At 64.0% G+C, this 19,422-nt stretch overlaps 1 protein-coding gene across 1 annotated transcript; it reads right to left on the bottom strand.

Moving 5' to 3' along the window:
- Positions 1-4,850: 4,850 nt before the first annotated feature.
- Positions 4,851-6,559, bottom strand: NKX2-3 (NK2 homeobox 3). Its single transcript, XM_050899264.1, is given in 3 exon segments — positions 4,851-4,945; positions 4,948-5,486; positions 6,207-6,559. Coding segments are annotated over 3 exon segments (987 nt in total).
- Positions 6,560-19,422: the final 12,863 nt, after the last annotated feature.

Below are 19,422 nucleotides of genomic sequence, written 5' to 3'. Positions count from 1 at the left end.
CCGCAGTGGGGGCACATGCGGGTGCTTTCCTTTCGCTGCGTGTACAAGCCCCAGCGATGCTGCCTGGTGCAGCAAAGCTCCTGCACGTGTCGGGAGATCCCAGCTCCCACAGAGCTCAGCCATGGGGAGACACCAGCCTGCCCAGAGCCAACGCAACCAGCCCACCCTTCCCGATGCCCAGTGTGTCCCACTGCCGTCCCCAGCGCCGGGGACGTGATGCCAGCCGGGGGAGGCAACCCTGCCCGGCTGCTCTGCAGCCCTCCAAGCCTTGCAGGGGCACTCGGGCACCCCCAAACCGAGCCGACACCAGACGCAGAGCCCCTGCGGCATGGGGTGGCGGGGACAGAGGGGTACCTGTCGCTCCCTGTCCCCGGGTGCTGGCCGATAGATGGCGGTGGAGTATCTCGCTTGGGGACAGGCCCCGGGAGCAGTGTCCCAGCTGACAGCCCCGGGGACCTGGGGTTCCCAGGCAGCACCCTGCCGGCAGCCGGGAACCCACTGGGCCCGGCACCGCCCGCCTGCAGCAGCCCCGGGCACGGCAAAAAGTTGTTCTGGGAAAGGGTCAGTGGATTTTATTGCCCAGGCAGGGGATGCTGGCACGGTGCAGCCGGGAAGGGCTCTGGCCTTCAGCAGCGCTCTGCTCTGGAGGGGACGAAGATGCAGTCCCCTTCTCTGGACGGGTCACCTGAATCCCTCACAGCAGCGCTGTGCCTGGTCTCACCATTGCAGGGAGGAGAGAAGGAATAGCTAAAGCATGCAAGTCTCCCCACCCTGCTTAGTCAGGTGTAGTCATCTTGTGATGCACGGGACAGGCTGGAGGACTGCGCAGGGTCTGTGGCCATCAGTGAGTCATCCAAGGAAGGGACGCAGGTCCCTGGCCCTCGTGCTGGCAGGCAAGTACTGGGAGAAACCCTCACTGGAGACTCCACAGCACAAGTACCAATATTTTAATTTAATTACCTGATCCATGGCTGGCCACAGCTTTCTTGGCACTGGAGAGCGCTTGTGCAACAACCCCGCATTGCCATTGCCAGGAGGAGCTTCCAGCACCTCGGAGCCCTGACGGCTCCGCAGATCCCCGGTGGCCAGGCAGCCTCGGCAGCTCCCAGCTCACGGCACAGGGCGGCTGCGGTGGGAAGCGCTGCAGAGCAGGAGCTGCTGCTCCAACCTGGATCCAACACAGAGGGGCAAGAGCCGGGCACCACCCCAGCATGCAGCTGGGTCCCCGGGCTCCCGGCCCCGAGGCAGCGGGAGGTGGCTGTGCCCAGGCGAAGTAGATGGGACCAAAACTCAGCGAGGTCTGCCAAGGTCCGCAGGCAGCCTGGCCGGCCTCGCTGGGAGCAGGCGTCTCGCTCCACACCCAGGCAAGCTCCTTGCTGATGGCAGCACGTGGGTGGTGAAGAGAAAAGGATGAAGGGCGCGAAGGGTAGAGATGACCGCAGCGTGGGGGAGGGAGGAATGGAAAAAGATGTCAAGAAGGAGAGGAAACCAGAGCACATCTGCGGTGCTGCAGAGGGAACAGCACTGCTCCCGTGTGATCCTGAGCATGACGGAGAGGCCACAGAAAACCAGCTAGCACTGGAGTTTGGATAGAGCCTCCCTAGGAACCGCTGGACAGAGGCAAGTTCTGCTCATGGGCCCCTCCTCGGCCAGGAAAACTTGAATGAAAAACAGAACTGGAGCTCATGCACAGAGCGGGCCTGAGGCCTGGTAGTTAAAGCATGGCCACCCCAACAGTCCCTCCTTTGCTTTAAGTCAGTGCATTGTATTAGAGAATCTCGCCCCTGTCCAAAATCAATCGGCACCTTCCCGCCCTGACTCCCAAACAGCAGTAAATCCCCCGATCAACCAGGAAGAAATAACACGCGCCCTCCGCCCCTTGACCATGGCCCTCCCCATCCCTCCCTCCTCGATATCCCTCTGACCGCGCCGCCGCCGCAGCGGGACCATGCCAGAGGGATTTCCACCAGCACCCTGTGCCTCTCGCCTCTCACCCCGCCGGCAGCACCCCACTTCGCCCCGGGGCGAGGGGGACGGGGTGCGTCACGGGCAGGCGCTGCCTCCAGCGTGGCCACGCAGCAACTTCCCTCCATTGTGTCTCCCCTCCCTGGGCAGCCCATCCAATCTGCGGTCTCCCACCATCTCCCTCCCACTGGCCCCTGCCGGCTGTTCCTCCTCTTTGGAGCGCTTCACTTCCGCCACCCTGCCCCGGGCCCTCCGGCATTGCCGGCTCTTTGTGCCGCTCTGTCCTCCCCATCGGCTCAGAGGCTTTGGGCGAGAGTCTGCAGAGGGGTCCCTCCCACTAACCCCCTGCCCTCCCCCCAGTCTGAGCTGGTGGGACAGCTGGGATCTGTCCCAGGAATGGGGCTTGCTATGGTGGACATCCAGAAACTTCCACTGCCATGCCACACCGGCCTGCAGCCCGGGCCTCTCGGCATCCCCTGGCTGGGCGCTGCTCCAGCTCTGCGTGGGGAAGAGCAGGGCTGAGGAGCACACACGGGTGTCACCAGGCACAAGTGGGGTGAGCACAACACTGACCTCACACCTACGGGAATGCTGGGTACTGTTGGTGCTTGATAATGCTGCTACTGCCCGGCATCACCTCTTGCAACGCGGCCATGGGGTCCCCGTGTGCCCCTTTGCTTTACTTAACTGTCCATGCTCCAGAGACTGTGGCTACAAACGTGGGCAGTGTGTCCCACACCAGGGCTCTGGTCTCATCTGGAGCCTCTGGGTGCTGCTGGGGATGCACTGGATTTCTAACCCGCTGCCACGTACTTGGAGGGGATGTGCTAAGCTGGGAGCTCCTCTCACGCACCCTGATTTCGGAGGAGCTTGTGCTGTGGTTACAATTCCTCTGGCTTGCACACCAAGGCATGAACTCATACGGGTCCCCTATTTTTGCAGACAACAGTCTGGCAGAACATGGAGGAAAATGCAACTCTTTCCTATGGCAGAGACAAATCTCCCCAGCCCGACTGCTGCTGCAAAGAGAGAGCATTACCTATCTTTGTTCTTGGCTATCCTGTTTCTACCCACGAGACCACAGGGCCTTAACCACTCATCTCCGAAAGCCAAGAGCGGGGCCTGGGCTTCCTCTCCCGCGACACCTTGCTGCCATCCAGCAAACAATTGGCTGGGTGTGCCGCATCCTCTCCCAGCACCGGCCCTGCGAAGCCTGCCGGCCTCGGGGTGGCTCGCGGGACAGCGGGGTGCTGTGCCGAGCCAGGGCTGGGAGCCGGGGCCTGCTGGGTGCCCACTCTGTCCCTGCGGTGCTGCAGTGGAAAGAATTTCTCCGGTTCCTTTCAAACAGCAAACCCCAAGGGTGTGTGTTCAGGTCACGCGGTGGAAATGTGCAGCGTAAAACCGGGTTTAGCAGTGTAAACGGTCGTTACCTGCTGCTTCTGCGATGGCAGGCTACAAAACCTGGTCCTCTGCTCGTGGCGCAGGGACCGTCACACGACACGCATGGGAAGGGCAGGGGGAGGACACGGTGGGCATCGCTGGGCGAGGTGGGAGGCATACCGAGCCCCTGGGCTGCGTCGGTCCCGGCGGCTCCGAGAAGGCTCCGCTGGAAACATCTTCGGGAGCTCCAGCGTCGCGGCCGGGGAGACGTGCGGGACGGTGCGTGAGAGCTCCCGGCGCCTCCGGTCTCCGCTGCCGCCCGGGGCGAGGCAGACGGGGCTCCGCGGGTGTCCGGCCCTCCCCGGGCGCGGCTCCGGCCCCGGCCCCGGCCCCGGCGCTCGGCGGGACCCGCACGGCAGAGGCACGGTCGCGGCGGCGGGGCCGGGACCGCCCCGAGAGCTCCGCGGCGGCGGCGGCGGGACAGGGCGGCCCGGGACGGGGCGGGCGGGGGGCGACCCCGCGGCCGGTCCCGCGGGGCTCGGGGGCCTCGGCCGCCCCCTCCCCTGCAGCCGAGCGAAATGGCTGAACATGTAGCAATAATGCCCCGGCATTCAGGCTGCCCGGCCCGGCCGGCCCTAATCAGCGGCCCGCGGACCCCCCTCCTCTCCCCCTGCGCTCCCAGAAAGGGGAACAAAACCCAGCACGTTTCTGCAGCCCCCGCGCATAAAGCGCCGGGCCTGGGCCTCAGTGGGGGGCAAAGCGGCCCGTCAATCTCGGCGCCGGGGCCCCTTTGTCCCTCGCCTCCCTGCCACACCTTTTGTTCCCGAATCCAATAAGCGCCTATTCCCGCTACCTTCCTCGGCGGCTCCTTTCAGCGCCGGCCCGGCGGCCACAATGGGCCCGGCTCTGAGCTGCGCGGCCCCATTCAGCGCCCTTGGCACGCTCACAAGCCGGCCGGGCCGCCCTGCCCCGCGGGCACGCCGCTGCGACCGCCCCGCCGCCGGGCACCGGCCCCGGCCCCGCCGCCCGGGCACCGGCCGCTGGGCGAAGGAGGAGCGGGCGGCGGATATTGCACCTGGTTTATTGACTGACTCGGCGAGCTGGCGCTGGCAGTAACCGATACAGAGTAGATAGAGGGCCGCGGCACCCCCGGGCCCCGCCGTCGGCTTTTTACAAGCAAAGCTGCTCCGCTGGCGCGGCGCGATCGGCTCCGGCCCGCCCGGCCGTCGCGGCGGCTCCGCGGGGCGGCGGCGCTTCGCTGCGAGCTCGGGCGGCCCCGTCCTGCCGCGCCGCTCCGCCCGCCCGCCCGCCCGACGCCGGTCCCGCACCGCGGCCCGCGGGAGCGCCGGGGTCCCGCCGCCGCGCCGTCCCTCCGCCGCCGCCGCTCCTCCGGTCCAGGGCGCGCGTTGCGCGGCGCGCGGCCGGGCTGCGGTGCGGGTGATAACGGGGCCCCGGAGCCGCCGGGCCGTCCTGCCGGTCCGCTCCCGGCCCTCAGTGCGTGCGGGCTACCAGGCCCGGATGCCCTGCAGTGCGCCCTGGCTGCAGGAGGGCCCCGCCGCCGCCTGGTGCAGCGGCTGGCCGCCGCCGCCGAAGCCCCCAGGCCGCCCACGTTCACGAAGGGGCCGGCGGCCGCCGCCGGGCTGCAGGCGGCTTGCATGGAGGCGCCGCCGGTGCCCGCCGGGTAGGTGCAGCCGTAGCCGGGGTTGTAGGAGGCGGCGTTGCCGTAGCCGTAGGCGGGGAAGCCGTTGTAGGAGTAGGGCCCGTTGTACGCCGAGCTGTAGCCCTGCGACCCGCCGAGGCACGGCTTGCCGTCGCGGACCAGCACGGGCACGGCCACCCTGCGCGGCGGCGGCGGGGCCGCGGGGCCGCCCAGCTCCAGCGACTTGTCCTGCCGCTGCCGCTTGCACTTGTAGCGCCGGTTCTGGAACCAGATCTTCACCTGCGTGGAGGTGAGCTTGAGGCTGCTGGCCAGGTGCTCCCGCTCGGGCGCCGACAGGTAACGCTGCTGCTTGAACCGCCGCTCCAGCTCGAAGACCTGCGCCTGGGAGAAGAGGACGCGCGGCTTCCTCCGGCTCCGCTGCTTCGGCCTCTCCGCCTCCTCCGCCTTCTCCGCCGCATCCAGCGGCTTCTTCAGGACGCAGCTCTCTGCACGGGGGAGCACAGGTCACGGCTGCGCCTCGCCGACCCCGGCCGCTCGCTCCTCCCGACGGGCCCCGCCGGCGGGCGAGAGCCCCGCACCGCGCCCCGGCCGGCCCCGCGCCGCTACGCGCCCGTCGGGGAACCGCGGTGCGGGCGGGGAGGCAGCGCCGGGACCGGCCGCCTCCGGCACCGCCTGTCTTTGCCAGGCGCCGGTTCGGGCGGCGGGGCCGGGCGCGTCGCCGCGCCTCCGGGCCGGCTGCGGCGTTACCGCTGCGGCACCGCGGGGCGGAGGCCCGGGCCGCGCCGCGCACGGCGCCGGGCACCTGCTCCGCCGCCTCGCTGCCGGAGGGCCCCGCCGCAGCGGGCGCGGGTCGGGCCTAACCCGCCCCGTTCCTCCCTCTCCGCTACCGAAATTGCGGAGCGCGGGCCTGATCCGGCAGCTCCGGATCGGGGCCCTGCGGAGGCGCTTCCCGCGGAGGCGCTTCCCGGGAGGCGGCGAGCGGGGCGCGGAGGAGGGCGGCGGCGGCGGCAGCCCCACGACGTGCCAGTCCCGGCTCGAAACGCCCAGGGTACGCGGCGGCGGCGGCGGCGGCGGGGACCGGGCTGCAGCGCCGGGACCGGGGCTTGGCGGGGCGATGCCCAGCGGGCCGGGAACGCACCGCGGGGAGCGAGCGCGGGCCCGTCCCGGCGGGGCGGGGCGGGGCGGGGGAGCGCGGCGGAGCCGATACTCACTTGCGTCGCGGGCCGCGGGGTCCAGCTCCTCTCCCGGGCCGGGGGCCTCGCAGGAGCCGCGCAGCACGGCGTGCACGTAGTTTTCGGCGGAGATCCGCGCGTCCGCCTGGCTGCCGGGCGCTGCCATGGGGCTCAGGTAGGACAGCTTCTCCTCGTCCTCTTCCTCCTCGCCGTCGGAGAAGCGGGCGCCGTCGGCGGCCGCCAGCAGGCAGGCGGCGGGGTGGAAGTGGTGCTCCAGGTGGTGCGGGAGCTGGGCCCCATAGCGCGGGTCCTGCTGCTGCTCCAGGTTGAGGATGTCTTTGACAGAGAAGGGGGTGGAGGTGACGGGGCTCGGTAACATCATCGGGGCAGCGCAAGCGGGCAGGCAGTCCCGCGGGCCCGGCGGCGCTCGGGCGGCGGCTCGGCGGGGAGCGCCGCGCCCGGTGCGGGGGGAGCAGGCAGCGCCGAGAGACGAGGGGCCGCGCCTGCTCCTGTCTAAGTTGCCTCCATTAGCCCGGCGCTGGGGGTCTGCGTTTTGTTACAGCTTCTGCAGGGACAGCCAAGGGCTCGGGAGCCTCCTCTGCCCCGGGCCGGCACGTCACGGCGAGGAGGGGCCGGGGCCGGGGGCGGCCTCGCCATTGGAGGGAGGGGGAGGCAGAGCCGGCCCCCTGCCCGGCTCCGGCCGCCCGGCCAGAAATAGCAATGTATTAAGGCTGCGCTCGGGGAGGCCGCTTCCCCGCAGAGCGCCCCGCCGGCCCGGCACCCGCCCGGCGGGCGCGGGGACGGTGCGCCGGGGTCGGGGTCCCCGCAGCGAGCCGCGGCCGCCGCCGCCGCCGCGCCTCCCAGTGCTAAGCACGTGTAGGTAGGTAGGGACCCCCGCCCCGGCGCGCCCCGCTGGCCCCTGCCCGCACACGGCTCGGCCCGGCCCCGGGAGGGGCGAACACGTGCGGCCCCGCCGGCCCGGCCTCCCCGCCCCGCCAGCACGGCCGCCCGGCCCCGCAAAGTGCCTCCCGCCGCCCAGGACGCGGCGCGGAGGGGGAGGTTCGCCTCCGCCGCCCCGCACTCCTCTCGGAGCCGGCGGCGGCCCCGCCGTCCCGGGCGAGCCGTAGCCGTGCGACGTACACGTAGCCGACCCGCTCCGCATCCCCCGGTGCCCCCCGCCGATGCCCCCGCAGATCCCCCCGCGACGGGCCAGTCTGCCGCCCGCCCCGGCTCGCCGCAGCCGGTGCGACGCGCGCTCGCCCGGGGGAAGGCGCGCTCCGCCGCCGCCGCCGGATCGGTCCCCGCAGCCCCGCGACCGCCAGGCCCAGCCATACCGGGCCTGGCCGGGTCGAGCAGGCAGCCCCGGGCCGCGGTGGCGCGGGGCTGGGGCGGGGAGCGCTATCCCGCGACATTCCGCGTTTCCCTTCGTTTTCTTTCGTTTTCTTTCGTTTCGTTTCGTTTCTCCCGCCGGTAACGGGCGGCGAGCGGCTCCACGGAGCCACCACGCCGCCGTGCCGGCGGGTAACGCACCGAGCGAGCCTGCCGAGCCCCATCCGTACCGCGAGTCCCTCGGCCCCGGGGCTGCGCCGAGCACCGGCCGAGCACCCCGGTGCGGCGCGGCCGGGGGTGCCGCGACCCCGCGGCGACGCCCCGCGGCCCCCGGGCCCCTCCAAGGGCTCAGCGCCGCCGCGGCGCGGGGAGCGGGCGCACCGAAGGCGGGGCGGAGGGTCCCGGGCGAGACATTTCGTTGTGATTAAAATCCTGCCGCCCCGCAGGGCTCGGATCGGCGCCGAGGCGACGCCACGGGGAGCCGGGCGCGCACGCCGGGCAGGTGAGTGTCCCGGGACCGGGGCTTCGCGGGGCCTTCCCGGGCGCCTCTCTCGGGTCGTTTTCGTCCGGCGGCTCCGCCGTTTACCGACTCTGTCGGTGCCCTCGTTTCCCCGGCTCCCGCCGCTCCGCACGCCCCGGAGAAACCCATGTACCGGCGGCGCAGCCCGGGACGGGAGCCCGGGCCCCGCGCGCTTCGCCACAGCTCGGGTGTTCCCGGTCCCGCGGCGGGGCCGGTTCCCGTTCCCCCGGCGTGCCGGATCGTTCCCGCCGCGCAGCTTCAAAGCCCTCGCCATAAATCGCGGCGGGTCGGTCTCTCCTCGCCGCTCCCCGCCCGCTCCCGGTGCCGGCCGCCATCCTCCCGTCCTGAGGCCGCCGGGTCCGGACGGCGGACGGGGAAAGGCACTCGCCGTAACCAGGCCTGATCGGGGCCCGGCTCTGCTCCGTGCCGCCGGTGCGCGGAGAAGCCGGGCGCTGCCTGGCTGCCGCGGCCCCGATAACAACTAGCAACAATTAGCGTCTTATCGGTGTTACACATCCGCCGCCGGCCCGGTCTGGCCCGGCCCGGCCCGGCCCGCTCCCGGCCGCCGCAGGGCCCCGCTCCCGGGGAAGTGCAGGCGCGGAGGCCCGGCGGCAGAGCAGCGGGCAGCCGGGGCTTTGCACGGCTCCGCGCTCACCGGGAGCCCGGCGGCGGTCGGTCTCCGTGGCGGGGAGAGCAGCGGCAGGGGCCGGTGCCCTCGGTGGCGGCGGCAATGAGGGCTGCCGGGCCACAGCCCGGTGTCCGCCTGCCCGGCCGACTGCGGGAGCAGCAGCCGCCGTGCCGAGGGCCCTGCCCCGGGCCCGGCGGGGTCTGGCTCGCTTGGCGCCATCGCGCTCCCGCCGGCAGCGGGATGCCGAAGGGGCCGAGCGCCAGGCGCGGCCTGCGGACACGGGGAGCCCGGGCCGGGCGGAAGCGGCGCTTCGGGACGTCTCCCCGGCAGTGGGAGCGGTTCTCTCGCCGGGACCCGCTCAATCGTGCCGCCGCCGGCCCCAGAGAGTGCTCAGGCAACCCACGCCCCGCGGAGGGAGCAAGTCGTGGCCGAGCCCCGACACGCGTGGGAGCACCCCTGTGTTATCCCGGCCTTTCCCGCAGCCGCTTCGTCCCCCGCCGGTGCTCCCGCTGCGATAACCGAGCCTGCGCCTTCCCGCCCTGCCGGCATCCCCCCGCTTTGGCGGGGCCGGATCAGGCCCGCTTCGGCGGGACACGAGCGGCGATTTCCCAGTTGGGGAAGCTGAGGAAGTGGGGAGCTGCTCCGGCCCGGTCGTGCCCCTCGGCGCCCGCCGCCCCGTACCGGGGCGGCGGGCGCCGAGGGGCACGACCGGGCCAGTGTGAGTGGCGCCGGGGTGCAGGACCCAGGGGATGGCGCAGCCCCAGTACCTGCCGGCGGGTGTCAGCCCCGGGATGCGGCTCCGGGGCTTTCCCAAGCCGGCTGGGCTGGGGTCACCGGGCTATTAATGGTTATTTTATTTATATCATTAGCGGCGTCCCCTGAGCTCTGTTTACAGCGGGGCCTTGTTGTCCCGGCCGCTCCTGCGCTCTGTTTAGACAGGGGATTATTGTAATGGATGGAGCTCGCCGTGCGGATGCTGCAGCGGAGCCAAGAGCCCCCCTCGGGCCCGGGGAGGGGGGAGCAGTCCTGCGGCGGCCGCGCACACGGCGGCTGGCGGGCAGCCCCCCCCCCCTTCCCCGGGGCCCCGGGCGCAGGCAGCCCGGTAGCAGGCGGCCGCGGCCGGGGGCCTCGCTCGGGGCGATGCTATCAGCCCCAGGGCTGCTAATTGCTCCATTAGTCTCGCGGGTGCCGAGTGCTGGAGCCGGCCCCGCGCTAATGGCCGTAAACAAACAAACACGTTAATCCGGCCCTGTCTCCAGCCCCGGTGCTCGGGGAGCCAACGCGGGACGGCGGCGCGGCCCCGGCGCGGCTGCGGGAGGCCCTCGGCGGGCGGCACCCACCTGCCCGCCGCCCCGGGCAGCCCGGAGGCCCGCGGGCCGGGGCCGGTGCGGACCCGCGCCGCCGGGAGCTGCCCCCCGCGCCCGGCTCTATTTACACAGAGCCTGCCCTTGTGTAAACGCTGCGCGCCGTGGTTTATCTCAGGGCCCGTCTGTTTCTCGTTCTCTGTCAGCAGCGCCCGGTGAAGGATGGCCCTTTCCCAGGGGCTCGGCCCTGATTTATGTGAGAACCGCAGCGCGCCGGGGACGCCCCCGCACGGCGGGGCCGGCGACGCGACGCGGAGAGGCGGCGGGTCCCGGGGCAGCGACCCGCCGACGGGGCCGCCGATGGGGACGCGCCCGGCCCGGCCCGCACCGGCCTCGCACGCCGCGGACACCTGCCGGCAGCGGGCCCGCCCGGCGCCCACCGCGAAGCCCGGTCCGGCCCGGCACGGCCCGGCACGGCACGGCACGGCGCTCCGTCCGCTCCCGAGCCGTGCTCTCCCCGCACCGAGCCTCGGCCGCGGCGCCGCCCCGCACGGTGAGCAGCGGGCGCGCCCCGGGGGGTTCCGGGGGGAGCGGGCACGGAGCGGCCCCGCCAGCGGCTGCCAGCCCGGGCGCGCTCCCCTGGTGCGCCCGCCTGGGCACGGCCCCTGGCCCGCCGCGTCTCCGGCGGTAAAGGACGGCTTTTATCCCAGCCCCGCCGCTTGCCCAGGAATGACTCTTTTTCACAACTTTTTGAAAAGAAATGTTATCTTTATTCCCCAGGAGAGCAGAGGGCTCCTGCAGGCGGCGGAGCCGGGTCCAGGCAAGGGATGCTGTGCGCTCGCCCAGCAACGTGCTGTTTTCGTCTCCCACTGCCGTGTCCCAGCCCTGCCCGGCACCGTCCTGCCCACCCGGGTCTGCCACTTGACACCTGCCTCCACCTCCCAGGGTCCTGGGAACCCCCTGGCTTGGCTTTGCCGAGAACCACCCGCGTAACGCCCATTTTCTTGAGAATACATCACCGCAAATATTTGCTTTTCTTCAATATTTTGTTGCTCCACTGGCATTGGCTGATTTACTTTTGCTTCACAGTTCTTCTTCACAGTACAGGGATGTACGGTTTGGAAATACGTCCTAAAACAAAGCCTCCATGAGAAATGTGTTTTCTGAGGGTCAGACACAGACTCTTTAGCGTCCTGAGAAATGCGTATGTTTCCAAGGTGGGAGCTTGATTTAGGGGATACCAATAGCTGTGTGCAACCTTCAGTGCTCAGCATTTTGGGGGATAGGAGTGGCTCATGCGAGGGTGCTGGTCTTTGCAGCAAGGGGAGCTCGGTAGGTTTGGACACCAAAGGGAAGGATGCCCTTGATTTCAGTGCCTGATGGACCTCTGAAACTGAGGCTGATGCGTTGAGCTCGGTGAGAGCCAACTTGCAGGAGCAGGTAAAGTTCATCCTACATCTGAGGCAATGCAGGATAGGAAATGTCAGTGCCAAGGACCCCCTCCCGCCTGCTTTTATTTGGCGTCTCTCGTGCACAAAGGATATCTAGGCGTCACAAAGCCACCCTGCTGCACAACACAGCCCCGCGACTGTGGACGTGCAGAGGGTAGCAAAACACCTCTTCCTCTGGAGGAGAAGCTGTCATAAATCACTGTTTACTGCTCGTGCGATGAGAAGGTCCCCTGTCCAGCAGGAGGAGGACACTGCTGCAGACACACGTACACCACCCCCTTGCTAGAGCAAAAGCCACAGCCTTTCTGGGAGCACCTTTGCTCCATGCCTCGGAAGCCATTGCTGCATGGTTGCGTCCATGAGGTTAAGAAGCTGGGCTGGAATTCATCCTTCAGCAGAGGCCCAGCACGAGGCTCGCTCACCACTCGCATCCGCAGGCCTGCGTACCACTTGCATCCCATAGGGCTTAAGTGGAGCCTAAGTGGACCCTGGGCCTTGCGTTGGCGGCCTGCCCGGCGCTGGATTTCAGCTCCGAGCCCAGGCCTGCAGCTCTGATTCATGCACGTAATCCTGCTGAGGTCAGCGGGTTTCATCCTGCTCCCACTGCAGCCCGCGGGACGGTTCACACGAGAGTGGCAGGGTCAGGCTCTGTGTTTGCATGTGCCGTAGAAAATGGAACAATTAAGATTAAACCAATTAAATTTTAACAGGTCTGGAAAGTGTTTTATTACATAATAAACAGGAGGGATTAGCTGTGTCGGGCTTTGCTGCGTGTGTGCTGGCGGAGCGGTTCCTTGCTGTCCACGGCACTTGGTGTTCCGCTGGGCTGGGGACCTCCCTGCGCTGCCGCTGGGGCCGGCCCGCTGACAAACACACGGGGCTGGGAGTGCAGCTGCACGCTGGCTCCCGTTGCCGTCCAGTGCCTTCCCCCGAAGCATTCTGGGTGCAACGCTTTTCTTAGCCCGAGCAAAGCCTTTTCTAGAAGAAATTTTGCAAGTTATTCGGTGGCTATTTCTACAGGCATCCTTTAGGGAGAGGGAAGTCCTCGTGCTTCTGTACAGGCATGCTGGTGAGGAGCGAGCGGCCGGGCTGGATCTGTGTGAGGTGGTGACACATGTCTCGTCTTGGAAACAGAGCTGATAAGTTCCTCTTGTTTAGGGCATCTGCCTGGCAGCCAGTCCCCACTTCTCTCCCTGCTTAATCAAGATTCCTCCGGCTGCAAGCAGGGCTTGTTCCCATGTGGATGAGGCCATCCTAGGCACGGCTACCCCCGGAGCTGGCAAATCTGTGCCAAAAATGGCACACGGCTGCGGATTTGCCAGGGTGGTTTTGGGGTAATTGGACTGAGAAAGGATGCAGAAACCAGCTTTGGCAGAAACTATGCCACAACCTTGGCTGAGCACACGCGTGGGGCGATGCACAGGCAGTTGTCTCTCTGTGGTGGCACTCACTCGGCTCTGCTGGCATTCATCTATAGGGGCTGCCACAGGCTCCGAGGGGCACCCACAGCCAGGGGCTGTTGTAAGGCTTCATCTCCTTAGCCGTAACTTGCCGCCGGCCAGCTCAGCAGGGTTGTGCGCAAATATCCCCCTGCCTTGCAATAACCTGCAGCTGGGGGTGAGGGAGGAAGACGGGGGCTGGGGAACCTCATCCTCTCTGTCTCTGCCGGGTAAATACAGGACAAGAGCCTGGCAGGCTCAGCCGAAAGGCATTTTACATGCTGCTTCCAGAGGCCACCGTGGGCCAGCTTCCGACGCCGTGGCGGGTTTTTCTCTGGAAGCGGAACGGTTGCTGCGGGTGGGGACTGTGGCATGTTCAGGGGCAGTGAAGGCAACCAGTTCCCTGGCTGGCTACCGCGCCTGGAAAGGTTAATGGTGGAGCGTGCGCTTGGTCTGCACACTTCTAATAAACACCCATTCTTTAGTTTTCCTTTAAAATACTTCTCATATTTTGCCATAGCTGCTCATGTTGCTCCCTCCTGCGACAGCTCCTCACTGACGGCCGCTGTATAAATAGAGCAGACCCTGGGTCCCGCACGCAGGCGGGCAGGTGGGAGATTTGAAAGCTTCTGTTAATAGTTTATCTCTGAGTCCGCCTAATGAATTCTCCTCGTATTTACTACGCAGAAATTGTTAGTGTATCCTGATGATTCAGAACTTTCTAACAACAACTCTGGACCAAATTATAAACTGTTTTTCTGTCTTGGAGTGGAGACTTGAGAGAGGATTCCTAATTGTTCTCGTCCCCTCGGGGGCCAGAGCTGGATTATCCCACACAGGCTTCTCTGCAGACTTGTTTTTAGTCTATCAGTGGGCTCTCTGCCAGACCTAAGGGATGGGGAACTCAGTTTTCCAGATTTAAATCCCCCCCGTCCACCCTTCCACTCCACTTACACCTCTAAGGAAGAGCATGGATTAGAAAGGATTTGCCCTCATGGGGCTTTGGTTTGGGTTTGTGAAGATCTGTCCTTAAAAGCTTTGCCTTTGTTTTTTTATCCCCATGTAAACCTGACTCCTGGCTTTACACCGGGAATGGGCAGAAGTGAAGCGCTGTGTTGTTCGGAGAGCAGAGATCTCCCGTTTCTCTTGAAATACCTGCCTTTAAATGGCATTTCCTCTTAGAGACAATGGCTTAATGTGAAGGACAAGCAGGTAGGGATGGGTGAGGGTGGTGTTTTGGGGACAAGGCATGGCTGGACCCCTTCTGCCATGGTTGCTGTGCTTCTGCCACACGTGCAAAAGGCTGGGTGGGCCCAAAGCTCATCCAAAATGCATCCCTGTGCCAGCAGTGACAGGGAAACCTGGGTATCTTAATAGGGCTCCTGGCTTGTCCCTGTGCCGCTGATGTCCCAGCGCCCCAGAGGCTGTGGGCATCCCAGCATGGCTGGAATGCTCTCCCCAGGACCCATCCTGGTGCTCTACCCCAGGACCCCGTCCTGCACTGGGAATGACCCGTGCAGCGATGCCATGTCAGGCCAACAGTACCAGGGGCACTGGGGCCATAGCGAAGGCGGCCAGGAGTTAGCACAGGGCCAAGGCAGCTCTTCCCTTCCTCGTCCCCCCCTTTGCCGGGGAGGCAAGAGGCCACGCCGCCGGCCGTGCCCCATCCCGCTGGAAGCGCTGACGCCTGTCTGGCTGCCGGGACACCCTGCCGGCCCCCGTCCTAGGCACATCCCCCGCGCCCGGCAGCGGCGAGCGGGCACCGTGCCGCGTCACGGGGCCGCCCGGGCCCAGGCGCCCTTCTCCAAACATCCCTCCCGCCGCGCGCCCGCGGTACCCCCGCGGCTCGCCCATGTCCGCCCCGCGCACCCGCCCTTGCTGACGGCGGGGAAAGTAGGAGCCGTGTCCTTGCGCTGACCTTCGCCTGACCTTCCAGTAACGCTCGAGAAACCCTCGGAAAGGCTTTCTCATTGTGCAGCCCCAGGGTTTCCAGGGAATTAGTCAGCAGGCTGGAATTGTGCTCTGTGTATGTGACCCCCCCTGCTCCCTCCCCCCTCCCGCCTCTCCCATCTCTGGAGCCGGACCGGTCCAAGAGATATGTTGCCAGGGTGACAGCGAGGTGTGATGGATGGACAGAGAGTGGCTGTGGAGTGGCAGGGCCGCTGGTCAGTAACCCAGGGCTGTGTTTATAAGAAGGAAGAGGCTGTTTCCTGGAGCTAACATAATGCAGCTCTAAAAAAGGCAGGGGAAATACATCATGCGAGGAGAGCGCAGCCCTGGGAGGGGAGGGCCGCTGGGGAGCCCAGCACCAAAGCGAGCCTCCAGGTCAAGGTGCCTTTGACAGGGGCCTTTTTTATAGGCCATTTGCGTGAGAGTTCGCTGCTGTTTCTCTGCAGCCCTGACAGCGGCTCAAGGCCCAGCCGGGGTTTGGGGAGGGTCTAATCTAAACTCGCCGCTTTCCAGCGCTTCGCTTGCAGGACCCGCTGATTTATTTGGAAAATAAATAATCGTCGCTGACTGTTGTTTCGTTGCTGCAGAGCAACAGTCCCCCCCCCTCGGTGTGGGTCCATGCCCTGTCCTGCAGTGAACACTCGGAGGTGTGGGGAGCCAGGGAAGGACCCTGGTGCGGAGGGAGCGAGGGGCTGAGTCCACAGCCCCCGGCTGCCCCTGCCTCGCCGGGCCCTGGGAAGCAGCGATGCTTATAGCCACGGTCCCTGTATGGGGTGGGGACCCGGGGCATCACTCACGGTGCTCGTGGTGCCTAGGCTCGGAGCTGTGAGAGAGGTGACCGGCTGGAAAGGCGAGGGGACATCTCACCCTCCTTCCCAAACGCCAGCCGTGGCAGTTTTCCTCCCTTTAGCCGCACCGCAGGTGTGCAAGGTCCTCATGCCCAACACCAGCATCTGCCCCCCTGCGGGGCCGGGGGCTGTGCAGCCCCGCACGCCCACGGCTGCGACAGCTGCAGGGTTGTTCCTGTGCCTCGTGTCACCACCGAGCCCCGCAGCCATGCTCTGCCTAATGTCACCCCCTCCGCCGGAGGGTCTGGCCGCAGGAGAAGCGGTGGCTCCTGGTGCTGCAGACGGGGGTTTTCACTCCCCACCTGGCAGCACGGGAGCTGAGCCCCCCGGGTGGGCTGGGTCACCCCCGCTCCCTCACCCCTGCTGCTGCTCCCAGTGCTCTGCCCTGCCCTCGTTTCCTCCGGGCCTTAATCATCCTGGCTAATCAGAGAGCAGTGCCCCAGAAAACAGCCCCCAATTTTTCCCTACCAAATGAAAAAATTCCAATTAAAGCATTTCAGGAAAGAACTTCACAAAAAAAAAGGGAAAAAATCCAGGCTCATTCGGCTGTAAGTCCCACCATTTTCTAGGTAGGCACAAATTGCTTCTATTACAGCTGAAAAACTATTGAAATTTTGAACATCTTTTCTTCTCTCTTCTGCTATTCCTCTTATTCTTAGAGCCCTTCAGTAGCTGAGCAAGTGATATTGCATTTAGGAGTTTTTCATTTTTTCTTTTACAAGAGTACCAAAGCTTTGAAAAGTGTCAGCATAGGAAAGAAAAGATTAGAAAAGAGAGGAGGAAATCTAGCATGAACGTCAGGCGTTCTTCAAGCAGCTTTGGGGCAGGAGAGAAAAAGACGACAAGGAAAACATAAAAAAACCAGCGCGTCCAAATTTTGAACAGCTTCCTGGTTTAGAAAACTGAAGTTAAAAAATTGTTTCAAAATATCCCATCAAAAAGTTAAATGAAAATGGTTTCCATAGAATAGTTTTCAATCTAATTCATTTTAGGCAAGAAAATTTTCAGTAATTTTTATACTAAGTATTGTAATTTATTTTTCACATTGTTGTTAATAATAATAATAATTCTACCTCAATGTAATAATAAAAATACTCAATTTCCACCTTTCCAGCAAATATCTGGGTTCGGTCCTGTCCTCACTGGTGTGGGAATAATTTTTTTCTTTCAAGTGGAGCCTCATTTCTGGCTCAGGTTCTTGCTTTTCCCTTTTTTCTTCAGAGGAGTGTTCTGTCTTCAGCGTTGTCCATACTTCCCTTGCTCTAATTCATGCAAATACTGCCACATGCACAAATTCCTCAATGAGTTCAATATTAATCAGCAAATAATTTTTTTTTTGCAGCCCAGCCTGATCGCTGTCTAAAAGCCACTTTCTAAATAAGTATTTGATGAGTATTTGTATATTTAATGTTTGCATTCTTCTAAGTGACTTTTAACATTAGGTTCTCTCACCCGCTTTCGGTTCAAATTAGCACGTTCACACACACTTACATTTTAATTTGCGTTCAGCTCGGATTTTATGCAGCTGTATTTGAATGACTTTCAAAAAAACAGTCCGTATTTTGGAGTTATTTGGTTTTGTCTGACATATCCGTCACAGCTGCCAGTGCAGGGGAAAGCGATCCGTACTTCTGGAAGCCCCTGTGCCGGCAGCCCGGGGCAGCGCTGCCTGGCCGGGGGGGAGTTGGACCGTGCTGGTCCCTGAGCCGCCCCAGCCCCGCTGCACGGGTGTCCTGGGGCTGCCGAGCTGCAAGCCTCTGAGATCAGCCGTGAGCGTGGGCTGATGTTTTTTCAAAACACTGTTTATTACCGTTTCCACAACCAGTTCTCGTTGGATTTGCGTCGGCCCCCCGTGGCACCCCCAGACATGCACTGCCCGGGGGGAAGCGGGGCTGGTCCCGAAGGATGGGGGGGGGTGTTCATCTTTCCAGCTCTGCAGATTAGGGCCACCCAGCTCCTCTGCGAGCCTCCCCAGGTGGCCATGATATTTCTAAAGGACTTGTCCATGTGCCGCAGTAAGCTCATTAGCTAATTCCCTTATTACGCAGCATCAACTGAAGCATGTGTGTTTGGACTTCCAGGCAGCCCCCTCTCGCCTTTCTCCCCAGCTCTCCTCGCCTCCTCATTACTCCCTTCTCTTTGTTTTAGCTAAAAAGGCGGGTTTTTAAAAGTCTTCTTGGCCCAGCCATTTTGGGTGCACGCTCATCCGTCCCTCGCCGGTCCCGATCCCAGGGTACCCCCAGTGGAAGGGGCTGCTGCGAGCTGGGGCTGCAGCAGGCAGGACCCTGCTTGCCTGGCGGTGCGGCGCGGCGCTTTCGCCTCTGCCAGAGTGGCTTTTCGGGCCCGTTCACATTTCCATGTCAATCTTGGAGCCCAGTCGGGCGAGTGTGCTGAGGGTTTGATTCAGACAAAGCGAGGCGTGGGGGAGTTTCCTAGGACGGAGGCTGCAGCGTGAAGCCGCCGTGGCGGGATGCTGCTCTTTGCGGGGTCGCCCCGGGGTTTTGAGAGGGTCGATGGGCTCTTGCATCTTGTTTGCAGAGAGATGCCAAGCCCCTTGCCCCTGACCCCAAACCCAGCGGACGCTCGCCCGGAGCCAGGGGGTCAGAGCCCACGGGGCCAAGCCTTTCGCCCCCAAACATGGGGAGCCTGGGGGCCCTCTTCCCTCACCGCCTGCTCCAGGAGAAGCCTGGTCACAACCCCTGCCCGGGGAAGAGGGATGGACCCGGCATCCCACCCTCTTCCTTCTGGGGGGCCACACGCCACAAAATCCACCTCGCGCCGGCGCTTTCCGGCCCTCTGTGAGAATGTACAGTTTGTGGCTCCTTCATTGACTTTGAAGAATGTCCCTTTATTCACAATGTTATTTCCTTTAATCACTGTGAGGTTGCAGGAAATCTTCTTGGAAAATTGTTTCAGATTGGCTGGAATCACCGTACTGTCGCAGGGATGGAAAACTCACTTGAACTTGTTTTTATTTTACCCTAAAAAGTCACTGTCCCCAGAAGGTTCAGATGAATTTGGATAAACATGTGAGTTCCGAGGATTTAGTTGTTGTTGAGCAGTTTTCCCCCCCCTTTTTTTTTCCCAAATGAACCTCTGTGTCTTTCCAAGTTCCTGAGCTTTACTCAAGACCAGGGGTGCAGAACTGAAAGAAAAATGGGACATTGGCATAAACAAATTGAAGACAGGCAAATACATCATTAAGGGATGCGACATGGGAGTAGAGATAATGAAGCGGTAAGTGACAGCTTTGGCCGTCAGCTAAGAGCTGAACGAACTGAATTTTCTTCTACTTGAGGATATCTATGCTGGGTGACACAGGAAAAATAGAAGATGGGGTAAATCTCAACTTTTGCGGGACTTTAGTCCCATTTCCACGTGAAATTCTTGTGAGCAATGGAGAGAAACATGGTCTAGGTGAATGTGTGGCTACATGAGAGCACAGCTGGCTGGAAAACTGTATTGAAAGGGCAGTTACCAGTGCTCAGCCCTCAGACAGGGTCTGGTCTGGATCTAGGGCTAGTCAGTGCTTTCATCAGTGATTTTCACCTGCAGCATCAGCCTGGTAGGGCCTGCAAGAGTGCTTTTCTGGAGAAATTGGAGAAATCTGAAATAAACCTGTCGATAAGAACAAATATAAGGCTTTTCTCTGAGTTGGGAAAAATCAACATCACAAGCACTAGCTGGGGAACGAGCAAGGTTGCTCTGTGGGAAAGTAGCCGGGGGTGACAGTGGGTCCCGCAGGGAGCGTGAGCCAGCAGCAGCCCGAGTGAGAA

The sequence above is a fragment of the Gymnogyps californianus genome, chromosome 6 (genome assembly GCF_018139145.2).
Source record: "Gymnogyps californianus isolate 813 chromosome 6, ASM1813914v2, whole genome shotgun sequence".
NCBI lineage: Eukaryota > Metazoa > Chordata > Aves > Accipitriformes > Cathartidae > Gymnogyps > Gymnogyps californianus.
This window is presented reverse-complemented; position numbering and strand designations above follow the sequence as displayed.